The following is a 19897-nucleotide window of genomic DNA, read 5'->3' as shown; positions in this document are numbered from 1 at the left end:
GCTGACAGGGTCCACCTGCAGTAATCCCTAGATGCCATCTCACCACAGCCCAAGGCCACAGTGCCTGGAGGGGTAGCCTAAGGAAGTTCAACTGGGAACAGAAGAGCATGTTGTCAAAGAACCCAGAAGCAACAGGGGACTCTCTCGGCTTCCGGTACCCAGCCTGGAGCCTGGGACAGTAGAAACTCCTTCCTCTCCAGGCCCCAGCTCCATGCTGGTGAGAAGGAATGGTAAAGGAAAGGAGGGTGTGCTGGTTTGAAGTGTCCCCCAAAACCCATGTCTCCTTGCAACCTCCAAATGTAACCTTATTTAGAAATAGGAAATTAATACAGAGAGAAGGAAGGAAGGAAAGAAGGAAAGAAATACATTTTGAGAGCTTATTATTGTGCCAGATAACACTTCTGACATTTTCACATATGTCATCTCATCTAATCCTCAAAATAACTCTGGCAGGTAGATATTATTATTCTCATAGGTCGATGAGAAAACTGTAACCAAGTAAGTAACTTGTCTTCAGTCATTAAACTAGAAAGAGGCAGGACTGTATTCTCTCTCTGTCCTGAACTCCTCCCCATCCGGGCCTGGGGAGCGAGCAGGTTAATATAATAAGCCATAGCTTGCCGATATGTCCGTGTGAGGAATCACCTGGGAAGTACAAGTGCATTGTAAGTGGAACCATCCACAATGGGCCCCCCATTACAACCCATGGCAGAGCAGATGGGGAAGAAGGCCCTCAGCACCCCCCCAAAATACACCAGCTCTGTTTCCAGATAAACACAAGCATGGTTGGCTCAAGAGGATTCCCAGAGCTGTCCCCCCCGACACCCAGAGGTGGTCACAGTGATACATTTCAAAGTTATGACTATCTCTGTCAAGGCCACCATCAAGGCCAGGCACGAGAGTGCTGATACAGATGCTGACCCTGAGAGGGACCCTCACAATTTTTGTCTGTAAGAAGCTCAAGGTTCCTCAAATGGAAAGGGTAGGTGATAGGATGAGGGTGGGCCCTAAATCCAGTGCAAGAAGAAGAGGGAAATTTGGACATAGAGACATAGACACATGGTGGGGAAGAAGCAGAGAGTGGAGTTATGCTGCTCTACGGAACACCTGGACCACCAGAACACTGCACATTTTCTACTCGCTAAAACGTGTTTGTAACCCCAAAATCAGTACCACCAAGCATTTGCAGTCATTCAGGAGCAGGTGCAAAGAAGCAAAAACTCTTCATCCCCGAGCACACGCATTCCTAGCTTAGGTCAAACGAGGCAGTACTCTGTGTCCTTGTCTCCTTTCTCATACTGTACATTAAGTGTCCTTTTGGCAATCGATTTCACACGCTGTTTTTACACGTTTGTGCTTTTATTGCTGGTGGTGTGCTGCTGAAAATGTCCCAAGAACAGCATTGAAGGGCTGCCTCGTGCTTTAAATACAAGAAGGGTATGATGTGCCTTTCAGACAAAAGATGTGTGTTAGAGAAGCTTCGTTCAGGTGTGAGTCATGGTGCTCCTGCCCACGGGTCCAATACTAACGATATATATGAAATAAGGGATCTTGAAACAGAAACCCACAAAACAAGGATCTGTAGTTAGAACCTGAGCGATGGCTCAAGATTGCTAGCTCGGTGTTCGCCGGGTCTTAACACAGCAGGATGGAGGATGAGAACTAGCTGTACTGTGTGACGGCAGCCCTAAGAAACCCCGACAAGCCCGCTTCCTCCTTACCCAGAACTCTGCAGGCCTCTTGGATGAGTTTGATGGTGATGATGTCATCATACACCGTGTAAGTCATGAAGGCGTCTTGCACTTCGGCAGAGGCTCTGAAAGAGAAATCACAGGACGATGAAAACCCAGCAGCTGGAGCTCTGCCTCAAGCATATACCCACTGACCGAGGAAGATAAGAGAGAGCAAGAACACTCTTGATCGCGAGGAATGGGAGGCCGTGGAAGAAGTCTTCCCGGATCCCAGTTTGGGCCAAGAGCTCTCTTCTCAAGGATCCACAGAAAACTATGTGTTTCCCTGGTTGGTGTCAAGTCTGTCCTCTGGACTGTGCTCCTTGAGCATGGGCTTGTGATTTACATTGATCTTTGAACCCTCAGCAAGAGGTGCTGTACTGGGCGCATGTTAGGAACCCAGTACACGCTAGTGAACATGGAGCTCGGCGGTCCCAGAGCCTCATTCTCTGAAGCAACTAGAGCAGCTGCCTGAGAGTCTCACTGTTCCCAAACGTGGTTAGCTATGTTTTAGGAGTTACGGATGGACTTGAGTCTTCTAGCGATTAACCAAACCCGGTGAAAAGTGGCTTAACCTGGGAGTCACCGTTCCTTGTGTGAACCATTCAACTGCAGTTACCAATTCCAGCAAGTCAGGGGACAGGAGGCTGGGCAGGGTGTGCTTCCTGGGAAAGGGAGGTTCTGCTGAGACTGAAGGATGGATGGGCAAAGACGATCGTTCTGGACAGAGCGAAGAGGCTCCAAGGCAGCAAAGAGAATGTTTGAATAACCAAGAAAAGTACAAAACATTTGAGTTTATCCCGGCCCACTTTACAGAATCTCGGAATTGGTAGAAGTGTGACATTTCCTAATTGTCCAATTCCCCATTCTTTACTACCTCGGACTGCTAATCTTCTAGTTTATTCTTAAAGACTTCCAGTGACAGGAAACTCACTCCTCTGCAAGGCAGCTCATCCCATTTACGGACTGCTCTCTTTGATAGAAAGTTTTTTTTTTTTTAAGAAGATTGTTTCAGTTTTGTTTTGTTTTGTTTTTTTAAGATTTTATTTATTTATTTGAGAGAGAATGAGTGAGAGAGAACATGAGAGAGGAGAAGGTCAGAGGGAGAAGCAGACTCCCCAAGGAGCTGGGACCCCGATGCGGGACTCGATCCTGGAAGTCCAGGATCATGACCTGAGCCAAAGGCAGCTGCTCAACCAACTGAGCCACCCAGGCGCCCAGAAAGTTTCTTTCTTATGTTGAACCAAAACCTACCTCTAGACCCTTATAATACCTTCTATTTATTGACAAATCATTTGTGATCATCCCTCTTACTATGGAGGAAGTGGAAGCTCAGAGAGGCTGTCTGGCCAGGATCTCCCCGCTGACACGGGAGGGACTTGGGCTCTGAGCTCTGAAGCCCACAGCTCCAGCACCTTGCCACCTGCCGTCTCACTCCCGGGTTCTGGATCTGCCCCCTGGGCACATGCAGACGGGGATGCTTCCACCTCCAGATACCAGCCCTCTAATACCTGAAGATCCTTATTCATTCCTAAATCTTTTTCCCCCCTCTGAGTTAGCTACTCCTTTATCTCCCTGGACTTCATCCTCCCCGCTGTTAAGTGGGAGAGTGACACTTGTCCCACACTTCTGACAGGAGTATTGATGAGGATAAAAGAGAATAATGGGAGTGAGAAGAGAGAATGAGAAACACGGCACAGAGGCCATGGGGAGTGGATATAGTAGTGAGAGCACAGAGATAACAAGCTGTGCCGGGGGCTATCTAGCCGAGAGCCAGGACACCCTGATTCCAAATCTACCCTTAATACAAATGAGCTCTGAGGGAACATTACTTTCTCTCTTTGGACCTTGATTTCCTCATCAGTAAAGTAAGGGAAGTAGTTGGTAAGATCAGTGTTTTTTTTAACTTTTTTTTTTTAAATCCGTGCTCCCCTCCCGCCCCACACACATTTGCTAGAGCTTCTCAAACAACCCTATAGGGCCCTTGCCCTGCACTTGACCATCACTGAACTAGAAGTTCTCTGGGTCTCTCTCTACCAACAAGATTTCTATTTGGGTCCCTGTCTGTATGGTGGTCTCTAAGCATCATCAGAGGTTCAGAGAAGCTGAATGCTGGGCCCAGGGCCGACAAAGGATGCTGTTACCCACCATCCCTTGCAATGATCTCTGCCATGTTGTCATCACCCTCTATCCACTCCCCCAGGGCCTCCGGGCCTCTGTGAAAATGTGCACCTTGCTTCAATGCCTATGAGTCAAATAGAAACACGATGAGCAAGACCCAAATTGAAGCCTGACATGGTATCACAATGTATTCAGAAGGTCCCAGAAGGGATTATGTCATCACCAAGACCCTTGGAAATGTTAACAAGTTCTGTGCCACCTTCCAGGCTTCTGGTGGGACTACCCATTCCTCCCTGTCTGGGTCTGACAGACTCGTCTTTCCTTTAGACTGAACTGATAATACTTTAGCATCAAATATTGATTTGGTTTATATATATGTTGCACATTTCTGGGATGCCAGACAGTCCCAGACTATTATGATCACACAGGAATTGTTAGCCTTGTTTAAAGATCTTCATGATCTTACGTATAACACTTCCCAGAGAGTTGGTGTATATTTGCAATACGCAGTCATTCAAACCGCTCTAGTGAGACAATATGTTCACCAAGAATAAAGAATAAATAAGTAAACCAAGTGATAACTTCCCAGTGAGATAGCAATACCTCTGATAAGAAGTGAAGGAGAGAAAAATGGTCATCAGAAAACATTTTGAAGGGGCACCTGGACAGGTCAGTTGGTTAAGCACCCACTCCAGATTTTGTCTCATGTCATGATCTCAGGGATGTGAGATTGAACCCAAGTCATCAGGCTCACACTCTCAGTGGGGAATCTGTCTGTGATTCTTTCTCTCCCTCTCCCTTTACCCTTCTCCCTCCCTGACCCCACTTTCATTCTTTCTCACACTCTCTCCCAAAAAAGAAAGAAAGAAAAGAAAAGAGAAAAGAAAAAAACAAAACAAAAGGAAAGAAAGAAAGAAAAGGAAAGAAAAGAAAAAAGAAAAGGAAGGGAAGGGAAGGGAAAGAAAGAAAAGGAAAAAAACATTTTGAAGAGATTGGGGGGTTAGAGTGGCATTGTGAGAAATGAATAAAGTTGATGTTTCCAACTCACACAAAGAGGAGCACATTTCGTATCATGTGAAAAATACCAACCACAGAAGTGACCATATAGACACATATTCAGGGGCTCTGACAAATCAGAATTTAACTGGAATAGAAACGCCATTAAATGTATATTACTTTTGGGCGCCTGGGTGGCTCAGTGGGTTAAGCCACTGCCTTCGGCTCAGGTCATGATCTCAGGGTCCTGGGATCGAGTCCCACATCGGGCTCTCTGCTCGGCGGGGAGTCTGCTTCCTCCTCTCTCTCTCTGCCTGCCTCTCTGCCTACTTGTGATCTCTCTCTGTCAAATAAATAAATAAAATCTTTAAAAAAATGTATATTCCTTTTTAGTTAGTTTTAACTAGAGATACCCAAAATAACTGGGCAGAAAACCAGGGCCAGAGTGCCTATTCCAGAATAACTTGGGGATCAAAATAAACATACCGATTCCTGGGCCCTGGAGGTGGTGCCTGGAAATCCATATTTATTTAACCACTTGTCTCAGAGGGCTCTCCAGGTTTGGAAACCACCGCTCAGAAACACTTTCTAGGATTCAGTCTGGCAAGGCCACACATGACAAATTATAGATCTTACCTTGTTTAGCATTACAAAACTGAGGTAATGGTATCTAAGAGTCCAGAGTGAGCCATAAAGCCCACAGGAAAAATAAATAGCACGTCGTAGCAAGTTTCAGGCCAAGAAGATGGGATCAGTTCTAAGCCATGGGAAATTGTTCCTTCAAGAGCTCCTTTCTGGTAGGTAGGGAATTCCTATTACAAACTTGTGCATAACCATGTGACTCAAGGTGTAGTTGGGGAAGAAAAGGCCATAGAAGTTACATGGCATCATGACCTGGTGTCCTGGTGTCGTGACCACATGATATTTAGAAGTACCAGCTTGCCCATCTAGCCAAGCCTCCAGCCAGTTGCTCCAGCTCCCAAAGGCCTTTGTGACCAAGTCCAGACTTATTGGTTTAACACATGCCACCTAGCCCCTGCCCCCTCCCCTTCACCTCCAGCCACCTCCCCTACTCATTCCTCAAAGTGTTCCAGGCCCCTGTGATCAGCCATGCCTATTCTTTCCCATGGAAGGACAGTCTGGCCAACTTGTTTTCCTCCTTCCCCACTTAGCCTGACAATCACCAACTCTGGTCATTATGAGCTGCTGTCAGATCCCAGCACCCCTCCTCTGAGCTCCTGAGTCCCCACTATTTACCTGTCTTAACGCCGGCTGCACCTATAACTTTGATGTACCTGTCCCCAGGCTTCCTGGATGACGGGCCCCAAAGAGCAGGCAAATACCATTTGGTTTCCCGTCTTCTATACCTAGCATCGTATCTGGCACATAACAGCAGCCTGACAGGGAGTTATAAGAAGTTTACAAAGGGTGAGAGACCTAGCTTGATAGAGGTGTATGTTTCCACCGTATATGAGCCAGAAGACCAGGGAACGAATCCTGACCCTACCACAGTCGATCTGGATGACTTGAAACAAATCTCACTGTGCCTCCATTTCTTCATCTTTGCAGTGACAGTGTCAGGTTAGGTCAACGTTTCTGTAGCGAATTTGATGTACCACCCTCCCCAGCCAACACATGATGTGATTCACTTGAGAATGACTCTGGCTCCTAAACCAGCAGTTCTCAAGGTGTGTTCCATGGAACCCCTGGGGGGCACCCTAAGAAGCTTTTCAGGGTCTGTGAGGTCAAAACTATTTTCATAATAAAATTAAGACATTATTTGCTCTTTTTCCTGGTTAAAATGTGTTCTAATAGCTCAAAAGCATTGGTAGGTAGACCTGTTAGGGCCTTGGCACGGATCAAGGCAGCAGCACTATCTGTACCAAGTCATGATATTCTTCGCGGCCACACACTCATGGTAAAGAAAAACAAAGCCAGTTTCTCTTCAAATCGTCCTTAATGAAGCAATAACACTGATCAATTTCATTACGTCTTTCGAAAATTCAGCAGGACGAAGCGGGAAGTACAAACCTCCGCTGTCTACACAAGAAGGATGGTCAGCTCAAGGAAAAGCAAATTTACGATTGCTTTGTGAGCCGAATTTGCCCCGTTTTTCATGGAACACCATTTCTACTTGAAAGAACCACTGACAGACGGACAGCAGTTATTCAGAACTGGATATTTGGCAGACATTTTCTTAAAAAAAAGAACAAAGTTAACTTGTCACTTCAAGGAAAATAACTGACAGAATCTGTTGCCAATGATAAAACTCAAGCTCTCAAGTGAGAATTGGAATTTTGGAAAACTTGCACCTGCTACTGTGAGCTCATTAGCTTCCCAATTCTTAGAGGCTTTGATGAGAGTGTCGTGATATTGACAAATGTGATTTTGATATTGTATAATGCATTATGGCAATATTCATAAGATCTGCAGTCAGCTAATATAATCTCAGTCAGCTAATATTTTCCAAATGACTGATGCACAATCATTCAAAACAATGGCAAAAGATATTCCAAGGTGTGACAGAGGCCAAAGGATTTGCCCTCAACATTGTCACTGATCTTGGAGAAACTACCACTAGTGGAGCTTTTTGTGAGGTTTAAAAGAAACTCCACAGGGATCTGAAAAGAGCCTGAAAGTGCTTCCTCCTTCTACATTTTCTTCGTAAATTTCATCAGAAGCCACAGATCACAACAGATAGAGTACAGAAAATGGAACCCAGCTATCTCCTACCAAGTCAGACATGGAAGCAATTTGCAAAAAATATAAAGCAATGTCTCCTTTCACTAATTGTTTTATTTGGCTGATAGTTATTTTTCATAAAAATGGGCTATTTAGGGGCTCCTGGGTGGCTCAATGGGTTAAGCCTCTGCCTTTGGCTCAGGTCATGATCTCAGTGTCCTGGGATCCAGCCCCACATCAGGCTCTCTGCTCAGCAGGGAGCCTGCTTCCTCCTTTCTCTCTGCCTTCCTCTCTGCCTACTCGTGATCTCTCTCTCTCTCTGTCAAATAAATAAAGTCTTTTTTAAAAAATGGGCTATTTACACTCACATGTAATAGACTTATTATTGCCATTTTAGGCGAGTCAAGAGATAACCATCTACTAAAATTTCTCTGGTTTATTTCCAGTAAAGTAAATGCCAATAGATAAAAGCTCTCTGGGTCTTCAACTGTTTTTAAGATTAAAATGTCTTCCTAAGGCCAAACTGTTTGAGAACATCTAACTTAAATCCAGGGTGAATCGGATTTGCTTTGGGAGCTAAGGAAGCTGAGGCTTCTGGGAAAGCAACAGCCCTGCCCAGCCTCCCTCGTTTGGAGCCAGCCCAGTCAGGGCAGGTAGTGAAAGGACTTCCCTATATGCCCTGATGATGTTTTGGGGTGCCTCTGGGAGGAACTACAGGCCACCCAGCCCCCAGAGCCACCTCCCCTTGGTAGACTCAAAAGCATCTAGACCTTCCTGTGACCCCCACAATAGGCATCTGAAGGAGAGACTGCAACTCCCTGACTGGGGCCACTTTCTGGCAGAGAAGTGCCAGCAGCGGGCAACTGGGAGCAGAGGGATGAGACATGCAGAAATAGGTGAAGGGCCAAGATTCTCCTAGAACTCGACACCAGCAAAGAGGCACACCTTGTAGAAACTGCCTAGAAGGTTACAAATGTACAGAAAAACATTTGTCCCTATCAATAAAAATAAAACACAGTAAAAACAATTTTCAGCCAACCATGTTAGAGGAACATTTGTCCTCTCCATGGAGAATGATCTCATTATACCATTGTCACATGAACAGGCAAGCCACAAGCAGCCAAACATGCAGGGAAAAATATAAAAGTGGGTCAATAATTAATGATAATGGATACACGTTACCTTTTGGACCTTTGATGTTATTGGTATCTGTCAGCTTTTAACATTTCCTCATTCTAAATAAGTACTCGGTTTTGTAGCTAAATTTTTATTTGTAATTTTATATTATTTTTTAAAAGAGGATCTTCAAATTACATAAGTTTGAGGCCATATAATATCTGTTTCTACTCTTGCTAAATTTACCCTCCATGTAGTCCTGCTAAACAAAAGTGTTTCTCAAGCTTGACTTTCAACGGCCTTTATTAGAAAAACAGTTTTCTCTTTTGTATGTATAATATCACAATATTAAGTATTTTTTTAAGTATTTTTTTTAATGTTCTAAGCCCTTGACTATTCCGGTATGATCTTTTGGGGAGTAAGTCGCCCCATTGAGACTTACTAACCAACTTGATTTCTCAAGGCCCTTGTGGTTCTGATGCCACGATTTTAGGCAGCCAGATAAATCAGCAACCGTGCTCATGGCTCAAGGAGTAGGAGTGAGGAGACAGGCAGCATTTCTTGATAAAGGTTAAAAAATAGAAGCTGTCTGCTTTCAGCTACTTTTTAACGAGACCTTATTTATGGGAAAAGCAGAGAAGATGGAGGGAGTTGGCGAGGCTTAGTGAGTGGCTGGAATGGAGGAGGCAGAGCAGGAGGAGGGTGAATGGGAGCCCTCCCGATTGTTTCTGGCTCAGTTTTCAGTGTATTTGAAATGATGTTTTTTAAGATATCAGAATGTGAGGAGCTTTTCTTATTTAGTAAGAAGAAAATCCCAGAAAAGTAGAGGCAAGGGCCCTTGAAATTTTTAGGTGATAGAGCTCTTAGGGATTCTGATGAATAGCACCTACCCTTTGCCCAGAAAATACACGCAGACACGTGTACACATTTTCAAAGATGATCTCAGACGTTCTCAGAGCCTCTCCAATTACTTTTCATTTATTCGTCTTCCATTCATGGATACATAAATCATGCAGCTCTCCATCCCTTCTCCCACACTTGTTCACACAGTGGAGAGACATTCACGGTGGCTCTACCCAGAACCTCTTCTCAGAGATCCTACCGTCCAAAGTTCACCTGATGGGTCCAGGTATGGGCACATGACCAAAGGCAGCCCAGCAAATCCTCTATCCCAGGTGTCTGGTATTGAGACACTGAGAAACTGAGTCTATATCAAATGATTGTGATCTCTTAAGTTGAAAGGGCACATGGAAAAAAATGGGAAGAAACAGAAATTAAGAAACTTGCAGAGACAGCCAGGAAAATAGGGTGAACATGAAAAAAGGCACAGAGAGGGAAAGAGGCGCACTGAGCTTCCACGTCCTGAGAGATTTCTCTGGGTCTCTGTGCTTTCTGCAGTTGAGCTCTGTGAATCCTACTAACACCTCCCGCTGACTCTTACTAACTTCCTTAAACTTTAGCTCACAGAGTGAATTGCTGATCCTTACGAACAAAGTCCTGCATTAAGTTCCAGATGCTTCACGTGTGTCAGTCATGCTAATCTTCACAAGTGGGTGAGGTGACTACCATTATCATCTCCATTTAGAAGTAAGGACACCAAGGCTCAGAGACCTCAGTTACCCATTGCAATCAGAATAAAGTTCCCACTTCTTTCCATCTCTAGCCGCCTATATATTCTGATCCTTAACCATGTCTCCACTTTCATCTCCTAACCAGACTCTCAACCATGATACTCCAGTCACATGAAGCTTTCTTCTGGGTCTCAAATTTACCAAACTCAGTCCCACCTCAGGACCTTTGCACTGGCTCTTCTCTTTGCCTAGAATACACATGCTTTCCTAATTCAAAGTTAGCTCCTTCCTGCCTCTCAGCTCAAATATCACCTTGGTAGAGAGGCATTTTCTGGCCATCTCAGAGAAACTGACATCTTCCACCCCTGGTCACTATCAAGTACCCTATATTTTTAGCATTTAGTAGGATACTTGCTTTTTTTCTGCCCCCAACCTCATACTGGAATACAGCTAGAATACAGTTCTTCCAAGAGAACAGAACCCTCATCTGTTCCCTTCACCACTGTTCCCAGTGCCAGGAATTCTGTTTGGCACATACTAGGAGCTAAATAAATACTTGTTGAGTAAGTAAACTTGCCCACGTCAAACAGCTAGTAAATGATACAGGCAAAATGTAAAGGCTGATCTGACTCCAGAGGCTTTACTCCTCCCAACCTATTAGCTGTGTCTCATTGTTAAGTCCTGATAAAGATTTTAGCCAGAAGGTTATAAAAGAATGGTTCATAATTAGAAATCTATAAATCTAGGTTATATGAGAGAGAAATAAACAATGCAAGCAAAGGAGGAGAAACATGTGTTTCTGATTATATCATCTAAAATTTGTCATAAACTCTGGAGACATACTTCATTTTACCTAATCATTCCTTCTTAAAACTTTGTGTAGGAATTGATGGGTTTTTCTTTTTCAGCTAAAATTCTATTTTAAAAGCACCAGGGAACTTGTTATTTAAATGCCGCCTGAGGCAAATCCTTTTGCACAGCAAATGATCTTGCCTTAATTTGCATTTTATAAGCTGAGTTTTCTGCACTATAGTTTTGTTTTGTTTTCTTAATGAGTTCTAGTATGATGCGATTTTTGTTGTTGGTTGAGCTGGTTAGGTAGGCTTTGCTTTTCGTTTAAGGTTGCATTTCCAGTGCGATCACATACGTGTCTAGTGCTGTGTATGCAAACATACCCTTGGAGACTCAATCAAGCACGGGGTTGGTTCTTCAAGAGTAAAGGAGGTAAAAGCCTAGCTGTAGATATGGCCTCCCTGGGGTCTCTGATCCTGGACATCTCTCTCTCTCTGATTCTCTTGTGCTCTTTCGGACCCCAGCTCCCAGTGTCCTATCATCCTGGAGTTCTTGGGCTTGCAGGGCTTCCTGATGGGCTATGCCGTGAGAAACGCTCCTCACGGGCAGGAAGAGAAATCTATGTATCATTCCCACAGTGAGGGCACACCCAGGATCTGAAAAGGAAGAAATCACTTTCATCTACTCACACATGGAAACCTATTTTTTTCCTGGATTCACAAAGATGCACTGACCATCTTAACCAATCAGGGTTCCCACAGCTAGTCCCGGTGCATCTGCTCCATAATGTGGGGGGACACAAGCACCCTTCTGTGAACAATGCCTCTCAGCTGTCGCTGGCTAAGGACTGAACACGTTTATTGTCTTACCTCCACTCATGTCTAAGTGCTCCCTCTCTATCCAGTTATTTCCAGTTATTTCTAGAGCCCTGGCCTTTCTCCTGGGCAGGACAGACTCTACTGGGCCACCTGATAAGCGGAGGCTAAAAGTTCTAGCCAGGAATTGAGATGATAAAAACATCGTGGGTCAAAAATTTATCACCAAAAACCAATCCCCCCTTCCCTCTTATGAGCTGGTCACTAGTATTTATGGGGGTCCCAAAACAGGGCTGGACAGTGTCCCACACTGGCAGCTGGGGAGACCAGTCCGAAAAAAGAACAGAGTCAAAGCCATCCACCAAGTAATGCTAATATTAGAATACCAGGTCTCCTTCTCTGGGCACAGAGAACATCTTAAAGGAGCATCATCTCTTTAGGACAGAAGACATAGCTACTTGACCAGCCCCAAAGTAACGCCTATTAATGTCGAATGTGGTCTAATTCTAGTGTTGCACCTGCGTATTTGAGAGGAAACAGCACTTACTGAGTACCTATTGTGTACTTGGGGATCGATGTTTCCACTCAATCCTCTCCGAACTCTGGAAGATGGGTGCCTTATTCCCCTTCTCTCAATGAGGAAGCAGCTTTAGAGGTGTACAACGGCCTTGAGGACACACAGTCCCAAACCCAGAGCCAGGACTCCAGTGCAGGCTCGCAAGTGCACACCCTACAGCTCTCCCCCTCTCCTCAACCCAGCCGAGGACCCACATCTTGAAAATAAGCCAACAACAGGCCTCACTTCCAATCACACACCTCACATTCAGGGAGTGCTTACTACACAGGCATTTTTTCTGAGCACCTTGTTTGTCCCTTACTGACTCTAGAGCACTCTTTAGCAGGTCCCTTTAGCAGGTCTCCCACTCTTTAGCAGGTCCCTTAACCCTTCCCGGCTGCAGTTTTCTCATCTGTAAAATGAGATGCTCAGGGCCAAATGATCTCTCAAGCACCCACTAGTCCAAATTTTCTCTGATCACAATTCAGCATTCCTCCTTAAAATATTTAGAAATGAGTATTCCTTGCCTCTGTGAGGCCAGAGGTACTTGTTCCCACCCAAACCTGTGGTGCTTTTAAGAAAATTACCCTAGAGATGCTGTGGAAATGGCCTGGGGCTGCCTTTCCAGAAAAGGGTCAGACACAGGACACATTAACAGTTGGCCACCGTGCACGGTGTGGAGTAGGGTCCCCGGGGCTCCGGGGCCTGCCTGCCTCCTCCTAATTTAGCCCCATGATCGCAAGTCCCCTGCGCCTGCCACTCTAATTAACTTATTTCCAAAATGGGAATAGGAAGGAATGAGGGTAAGTTTGCGCTAAGCATTTTAAACTGTTTTGACATTACAAAAGCCATTTAAAAAATAGAGGAAATTTGGGAAATAGGTATTAGGGGAAAAAGTCATTGAGCACTTCATCTTTCTAGTTTAGTTATTAGTCATCACTAGTTTGGTCTTTCCCTTTTCTTCATCAATGTGATCTAGCTAGTAACTATGTAAGTTCATGTCTTTTTTGTTGTTGTTGTTGGTTTTTCATTTCTGGTCTTTTGGACTTTATTTTGTCATAAATGTTTGCAGGTTGCTTCATGATCTTTGCAAGCATCACATATAATGATGCATACTTCTTGTCATTCCATTTGACTTTTGGGTTATTTTTGAATGTTAAAGATAATTTTTTTATTGCTTATAAATATAAGGCTATATTTCATCTTCGTGTGTGTATATAGATAGATATATTTGTTTCTGAGGGACAAGATTCTCAAGAATAAATTCCCTAGAATGAAATTACTGCTTTAAAGGATTTCATCATTGTTGCAGCTTTTGGGACATTGGTCAAATTGCTTTCCAAAAGGGCTGCACTGACTTACAATGCCATCAGCAATTTCCCATTTGGCTGCATCTTCACCAGAACTGGTTGTTAATCATTTCAATGTTTTATAGATTTCATAGGCAAGGCAGTGCTTAATTATTTCAATTTGCATGCTGTTGATTAACTGAGGAAGCCAATCAATTTCTCCATATTTTTTTAATCTTCCCTCTTCCCAGGACCAGGAAATCTCAGAGACACATCACTCCAGTCTTCTAACATTTTAAGGCTGGGAACCTTCGAGAAGGCGGGCAGATAGCACAAGCTTACAGGAGTCAGACAGGAGACCACTCAAGAGGTAAGTAACGGTGTTCAGCATTTGCTGGGTGGAAGCAGAGAGGAAAACTATAACAGGTAACTAAAGAATGCCTAAAGAGGGGGCCCCTTGGTGGCTGACTCTTAATTTTAGCTCAGGTCAGGATCTCGGGGTCATGAGATCAAGCCCTGCGGAGGGGGCCCCATGTTGGATGCTGAGCCTGCTTAAGATTCTCCTCTCTCTATCTCTCTCAAAAAAAAAAAAAAAAAAAAAAAAGACTCCTAAAGTGGGATTCTGGCTAGACTCCAAAGGAATACCCCTCTTCTGTGAGGTTTTGGCAGCTCATTCTATGTACATTGGAAATAATGTGGTTGCTTTTTCTTCTGTAATCAAGAGGAGCAAATAAGAATTTATTCATGAAGTTAAAGGTAGAATACTTACTCACGTGGGCTAGGTTTAGGAATTGAGACAAATACCTTCCTTAAGCACAGATACGGTATAGCATATTTTTTCTGTATCTAGTTGGTACGTTTAAAGTACTTGAACTGATGTCCCAGTAATAACCATCTGTCTTAATCAAAAAGTTAGTAAAACCCATGACCTTTTAAAGACTGGAGTCTTGCCACCGGGGGTTCTCCATCTTTCCTTAAATATACTTACTTCAGTTTCTCCCAGGTCTCTTCACCAAATTTCTCTGTCACAAGGGATTGTAGACAGGTGTTGATAAATCCGTACTAGAATACAAAACAAGAGGGAAAGTGTGGATCATGAAGCACAGAATCCCCAGTCATAGACATCTGAACAGTTTCTTTTAGGAAAAGTGCCAAGGTATCTTCTTGAGAAAATGAATTATACTTCTTCCCTCTTTCTTAGGAGTTTATTGGTTTGACAGTTCTGCTTCTTCTCAACTTAGAGAAGTCGTTTCACAGAGAAAATCTAGGAGCTTAAAATTTAAAATCAGACTAGAACTATAAGAGGTTCACTGTCGTCATCTCCAAAATGGGAAATCATTTCATAAGAACAAAGAGTTCAAAACACAACAGGGGGCATGTGGTGGGGCTTAGAGACAGGGACCAGGAAGGGCACTCACCTCGCGCCGTGTCAAAAAGGCAGCGACAGAATGAGTTTCTTTTCTTTATAAAAATGAGTTGGGGCACCTGGGTGGCTCAGTGGGTTAAAGCCTCTGCCTTCGGCTCTGGTCATGATCCCACGGTCCTGGGATCGAGCCCCACATCGGGCTTTCTGCCCAGCAGGGAGCCTGCCTCCCCACCTCTCTCTGCTTACTTGTGATCTCTGTCAGTCAAATAAATAAATAAAATCTTTTTTAAAAAAAATTTTAAAAAATGAGTTAGGAATGGTGTGATTTTGGAGGAAGACATCAAAAGTAAAGGAAAATAAAGGGAGAAAAAACTAACAAGAAAGAAGGAGCAATGGGATTAACAGAGTTTTCTACCTGATTTGCTCATTAATCTGTGATCTTCCTTCTTTCCTCCTTCAGATAAAAAAAAATTTTTTTTTAATAAAAAAGGGCTTATCAATGCCTCTGCGTGGTGAAGGGGAGTACAACCCATGCAGGCCACCCATCTCCACAGCACGGGGACACCTAACCTAGGGGCTGTGATGATTGGATTAAATTTGAAAGCACCAAGGGAACTCAGGTTAAAAAAAAAAAAATCTTCATCAAGTAAAGAATCCTTCTGTCTCACAAATATCAGGCTCAAGATTTATCTTATAAGTGTGGATGTTTATGTATGGGGATTTCTTAAAGGGAAAGAAGCGAACGCCAGCAAGAGGAAGAGGGCTCTGAGTTCTAAGAGCTCTTTCTAGAAACAGAATGTACACTGGGCTTGGCAGTCTTTCCAGGTCCACACCAAAATGTAGTCTTCTCCCTTCACTCCATCTCATCCTGGCTCCACATGTGCCCCCAACGTGTGACTCATTGACAAGACCACACCGTAGCCTGGCGTTTAAAGCACGCTCGCGAACCACCGAAATTTATGCTTCCATGATTCCCACCACTGCTGTCTAAGGCTTACCCAAAACACCTTCCACCTCTCCCCAAATACAGATGGCCCTTCCCTGACAGTGTTTCCTCCCCCATTGCTCAGTCACTCTGTGGTAAGTCTTGGCTCCATTATCCCCTTGTTTCTAGAACCCATCCCACTTCCTCTGCCCCATACTGGCTGGCATTCCCTGGGTCCCAGACTCACCACTGGACCCCTCTGTGTCCTTATCACCCCAGGATTGTTATGTTACCATATCACGTGTGCACACACGTATTTCCTATTTATCTATCTACACACCCATCTATCAACACACCTTTGTAAGTTCCTTGGGGTCAAGAAGTAGGTGCAATTTATCTGTATTTCAACTGAAGCGGCAAGATGGCGTCTGGTACATAGTAGGTATTTAGTAAGACTTACTGAACAAATGAGTACTGAATTGAAGCCTGGAGTCTGAAAGCATGAAAACGTTTGAATACCTCCAGGCATTTCAAATCAATTCAGCGTTAGCAAAGATAGCAACTGTTTATCCTAGCTATGTTGGCAGGAGAATGCGGAGGCCAACGAAACTATCATGCCTGCCGCCCAAGCCTCGTAGTGGCAAGAAAGCGAGGCCCAGGGGAATCAGCCAGTGAGTCATAACCCCATGGGATCACATAGCTCAAAGTTTAAGGACTTTAGGGTCAGCGGGTCGTGTAACCTAGGACCAGCGCTGGGTCTTCAGCATTCGGTGGTCTCTGAAGTCAGTGGCATCGGTTACCATTTGGGGGCTCTGAACATCTAGGTCAGAGAACAGCCCCCTCACCTTCTGCTGGCCATAATAAATATGTTTTCTCCTGAATGTTCAAATCGGGGGACTTCTTCCACCCCTGGAGAGAGCGGAGAGGCAGGGAACAGGCTGGTCCTGCGTCTGTGAGAGGTCTTTGGCACATGCCTCTCATGCACCAGCTCACGGGGAGTCTCACCAAGACCCACTCCTTGTACATTTGACGGCCTGACTGGAACGGGCAAGAACGACAAATAGCTCCCAAATTCTCTAACACTCAGGAACCAGGACCCTTAAACCAGTTACACCATTGGCTGGTGGCAGCTAAATCTTTTGAGGGCTCCTTGGAGAGTAGCTGTGGTACCTTTAAGAAGCATCAGTGTTCAAAAGAAGCAATTGTTTCCTTTTTAGAAAAAGTCAGAAAATGTTAAGTCTAGCTAAGTATTTCTCCGGCAAAGATCACTTTGCGCCATCCCTATCTAATCCTGCTCCTGGGGCCTGCCATCTGCTGGCTGGGGGATGGAGCCCCCCCTAGTCTAATCTGGCCTCAGTGAGCCCAGAGAGGGGGTGTGGCTTAGAGGAAACAGCTTGTGCTTGCTCTGGAGCCAGATGGCTTTCCCTCTGTGCCTTAGAGCTTCGTGGCTTTGGGTAAATGGTCTACCCTCTCTGAACCCACTCTGTTTAAGAGCTAAACTGAAATGGAATTGATCACTCTTGTAGTACTCTTCTTAGGGTGATAGAGGAACGGTGCCGGCTGCACAGGTTGCTAGCCGACCCCACATTTTACCAGCTGTTTGACCCCGCACCATCACCAAATCTCATTCATCCTCAACTGTTTCATCTGGAAAATGGGGATGAGCATGGTCCCTTCCTCGCTGGTTTGAGGTGAGGATTAAATGAGGTCGTAGGTATGAAGCAAATGCTCCTGGAAAGGTTAGCCATTTTTCTTCGAGAATGCGCATCTCGAGCAAGAGGGGCCAGGGGGACCCTTGGACTCCAAGGGGAAGGGAGGACAGAGGACACCAGGAGGCCCTTACCATGTTGCTGCAGTGACTGCCTTCAGGTGGAAACAGTCCTGGAGGAACACCAAGCTCCTGACTAACCCATCAGCCCCCAGTCATTCAGAAGAACACCCGGCATCTCCCGCAGCCTGTCTTGTAGCCTCTGGGTGTCCACAGGGAAATCAGGAGCTGAGCACTGACCCTGTAGCAAGAAGCTAACTGTTGCGTCCTTAGTCACTGAGGGAGGAAAAAGTAAATCTGCCCCCACCAGCTCATGCGTGGGACCCACTGCCAGGTTCCCCTTGGGGTGCAACTCCCTGGTGTTAATTCCTTGGGGGGGTTCAGCCTGAAACTTGAACTTCTCCCAGAGGTGCCAATACAACAACAACACCGTGCGGGCAGCTTGGAACTTCCAGGACCTCAAGCCAGCAGAGCCCCCACCCTGAGCGCTCCCTGGCTTCTCCCCTCCTGTGGCAGAAGGCTCAGAGGGCCAGCACATCCTGATCCTGCTGGACTCTGGGGTTGACTTTGGCTTCCCACCCAATCTTGTTGCAAATTCAGAAACTCACTTTGCTCCCTCTCCCACTCAATTCCCCCGCAGAGAGGTTGGCATCTCATGCTCTGTGACGCATTCTTTCCCAGCTTGGCTGAAGAGGGAGGCCAGGATTCCTGAAGCCCAGGAGGCTTTTGCAAAGACATTTGTCCTTTCATTTGACAGATCGCAGTCAGTCACTTTCCTGTGTGATATCACCGTGGGGAGCACCTGGGGAGTACAGAGGCTGAGATGTGGGCTCTGCTCCCACATGGCCAGTCACAGGGCCCTCTGCCCCCAGAGCACTCTTAGAACCCTGAACTTGACTTTCAGGATGCCTCTGGGATCCTGTTGGAAGACTGCCTTGCAGATGAAATGGCCTTTTGAGGTCTTTTTAGTTCTTCTTTAATTAAATCTCCTTGGATGTGGTCCAAAGATGGCAGGTCTTGACCGGAACTTGACTCTGTGATGTTATAATGTGAGACTCCCTGGTGCCTTAAAGCCTTACCTTCCTCTCCATCCTCACCCCATTCAGCCTCTGGTAACCTCTCTCCTAGGGGTCTATTTCCTCTGTATTGTGATCAGAGGGAAGAAACCCAGTCCCCAACCACATCCAATGAATAGCACCTACAGCATCTCTAACAGCCATGCCGGCTTTGGTGTAAAAACAAGAATAAAAGGGAATATAATGAAGCTCAAGGGGTTGGGGAATCCCTTGAGGTTGCAGGGCTCTGCAGAGGTGTGGACAACCCCATGGATGTAGCACCTGGCCATGGCAGCAGCTGGTGAGCCTACGATGCCAGGGACAGGGGCATGTCCCTGAAATGAAGCCCTCCTTAAAGGACAGTGCATCTTTAGCTTTGTATGCCCAACACGGAACACAGACAATCAAATTCCAGACGATGTTGAAAGATTTCTCCCCTCTCAGGGGTCTCTTCTTCCCCACCCCTCCCCCACCCCCCTCAGATCCCTGTCCTGGCCTGCCCCTCCCCCACCCTTTCTGCATCCCCCTTAGAAAGCTCCCCTTGCCTCCCCACCCAGTAGGCTCCCTTGTCTGTCCCACGCCCTCCTGCCTTCCTCACGCCACCCGCTCCACGGAAAGACCTAATACTCAGACAGACTGGTACTTCTTTAAGACCCTTCTTCTTCCTTTCTGAAACAGAGACTGCTTATTCTCAAAAGCTAGCCTCTCTCTCTGTGTTATTCCTGGGCGAAAGGAACATGTGTTCAGGAGGAGAAGAAAAGGCTCTGGACTAGGTGATTTCCATAATTACGCTTCCCAGGCCCCCACCACCATTCAGCTGACAGTCTTCTCTCCCCTGCCAAGTGGGCCTGCTCCCGCTCTCTCTCTTTTGCACCCCCCAGCCCTCAACCCTGCTTTTTCAAACACGCCAGCACGCTTGCATTTCACAATAAGTAAATGGTAAAAAAAAAAAAAAAAAAAAAAAAACCCTCCATTTTCTTTCTCATGCAGCAGATGGCAGGTCTCAGGAACTTGGTGGAAATTAGGCTTTCTGATTTTCTAATAAATTTCAGTATCTCACACAAGCACAAGCTGGTTCTGATTCTGATGTTAAGTGCCATATGGCCTAGCATTCG

The 19897-nt window shown here is 45.4% G+C and overlaps 1 protein-coding gene across 1 annotated transcript in view; it reads right to left on the bottom strand.

The window, feature by feature from the left end:
- LOC122907061 (guanylate cyclase soluble subunit beta-2-like) overlaps window positions 1-17836 on the bottom strand; it is a 59633-nt gene extending 41797 nt beyond the window's left edge. Inside the window, exons 1-3 of the mRNA XM_044249670.1 lie at window positions 17803-17836; window positions 14657-14730; window positions 1722-1816 (exon numbers count right to left, since the gene is read on the bottom strand). Coding sequence (XP_044105605.1) covers window positions 1722-1816; window positions 14657-14730; window positions 17803-17805 — 172 coding nt within the window. The 5' untranslated portion in view covers window positions 17806-17836. The remainder of the gene's footprint in view (window positions 1-1721; window positions 1817-14656; window positions 14731-17802) is intronic.
- Window positions 17837-19897: the final 2061 nt, after the last annotated feature.

This window comes from Neovison vison, chromosome 5 (assembly GCF_020171115.1).
Source record: "Neovison vison isolate M4711 chromosome 5, ASM_NN_V1, whole genome shotgun sequence".
In the NCBI taxonomy this organism is placed as follows: domain Eukaryota; kingdom Metazoa; phylum Chordata; class Mammalia; order Carnivora; family Mustelidae; genus Neogale; species Neogale vison.
Note: the sequence above shows the minus strand (reverse complement) of the source record. Positions and strands in the feature narration are given on the sequence as shown.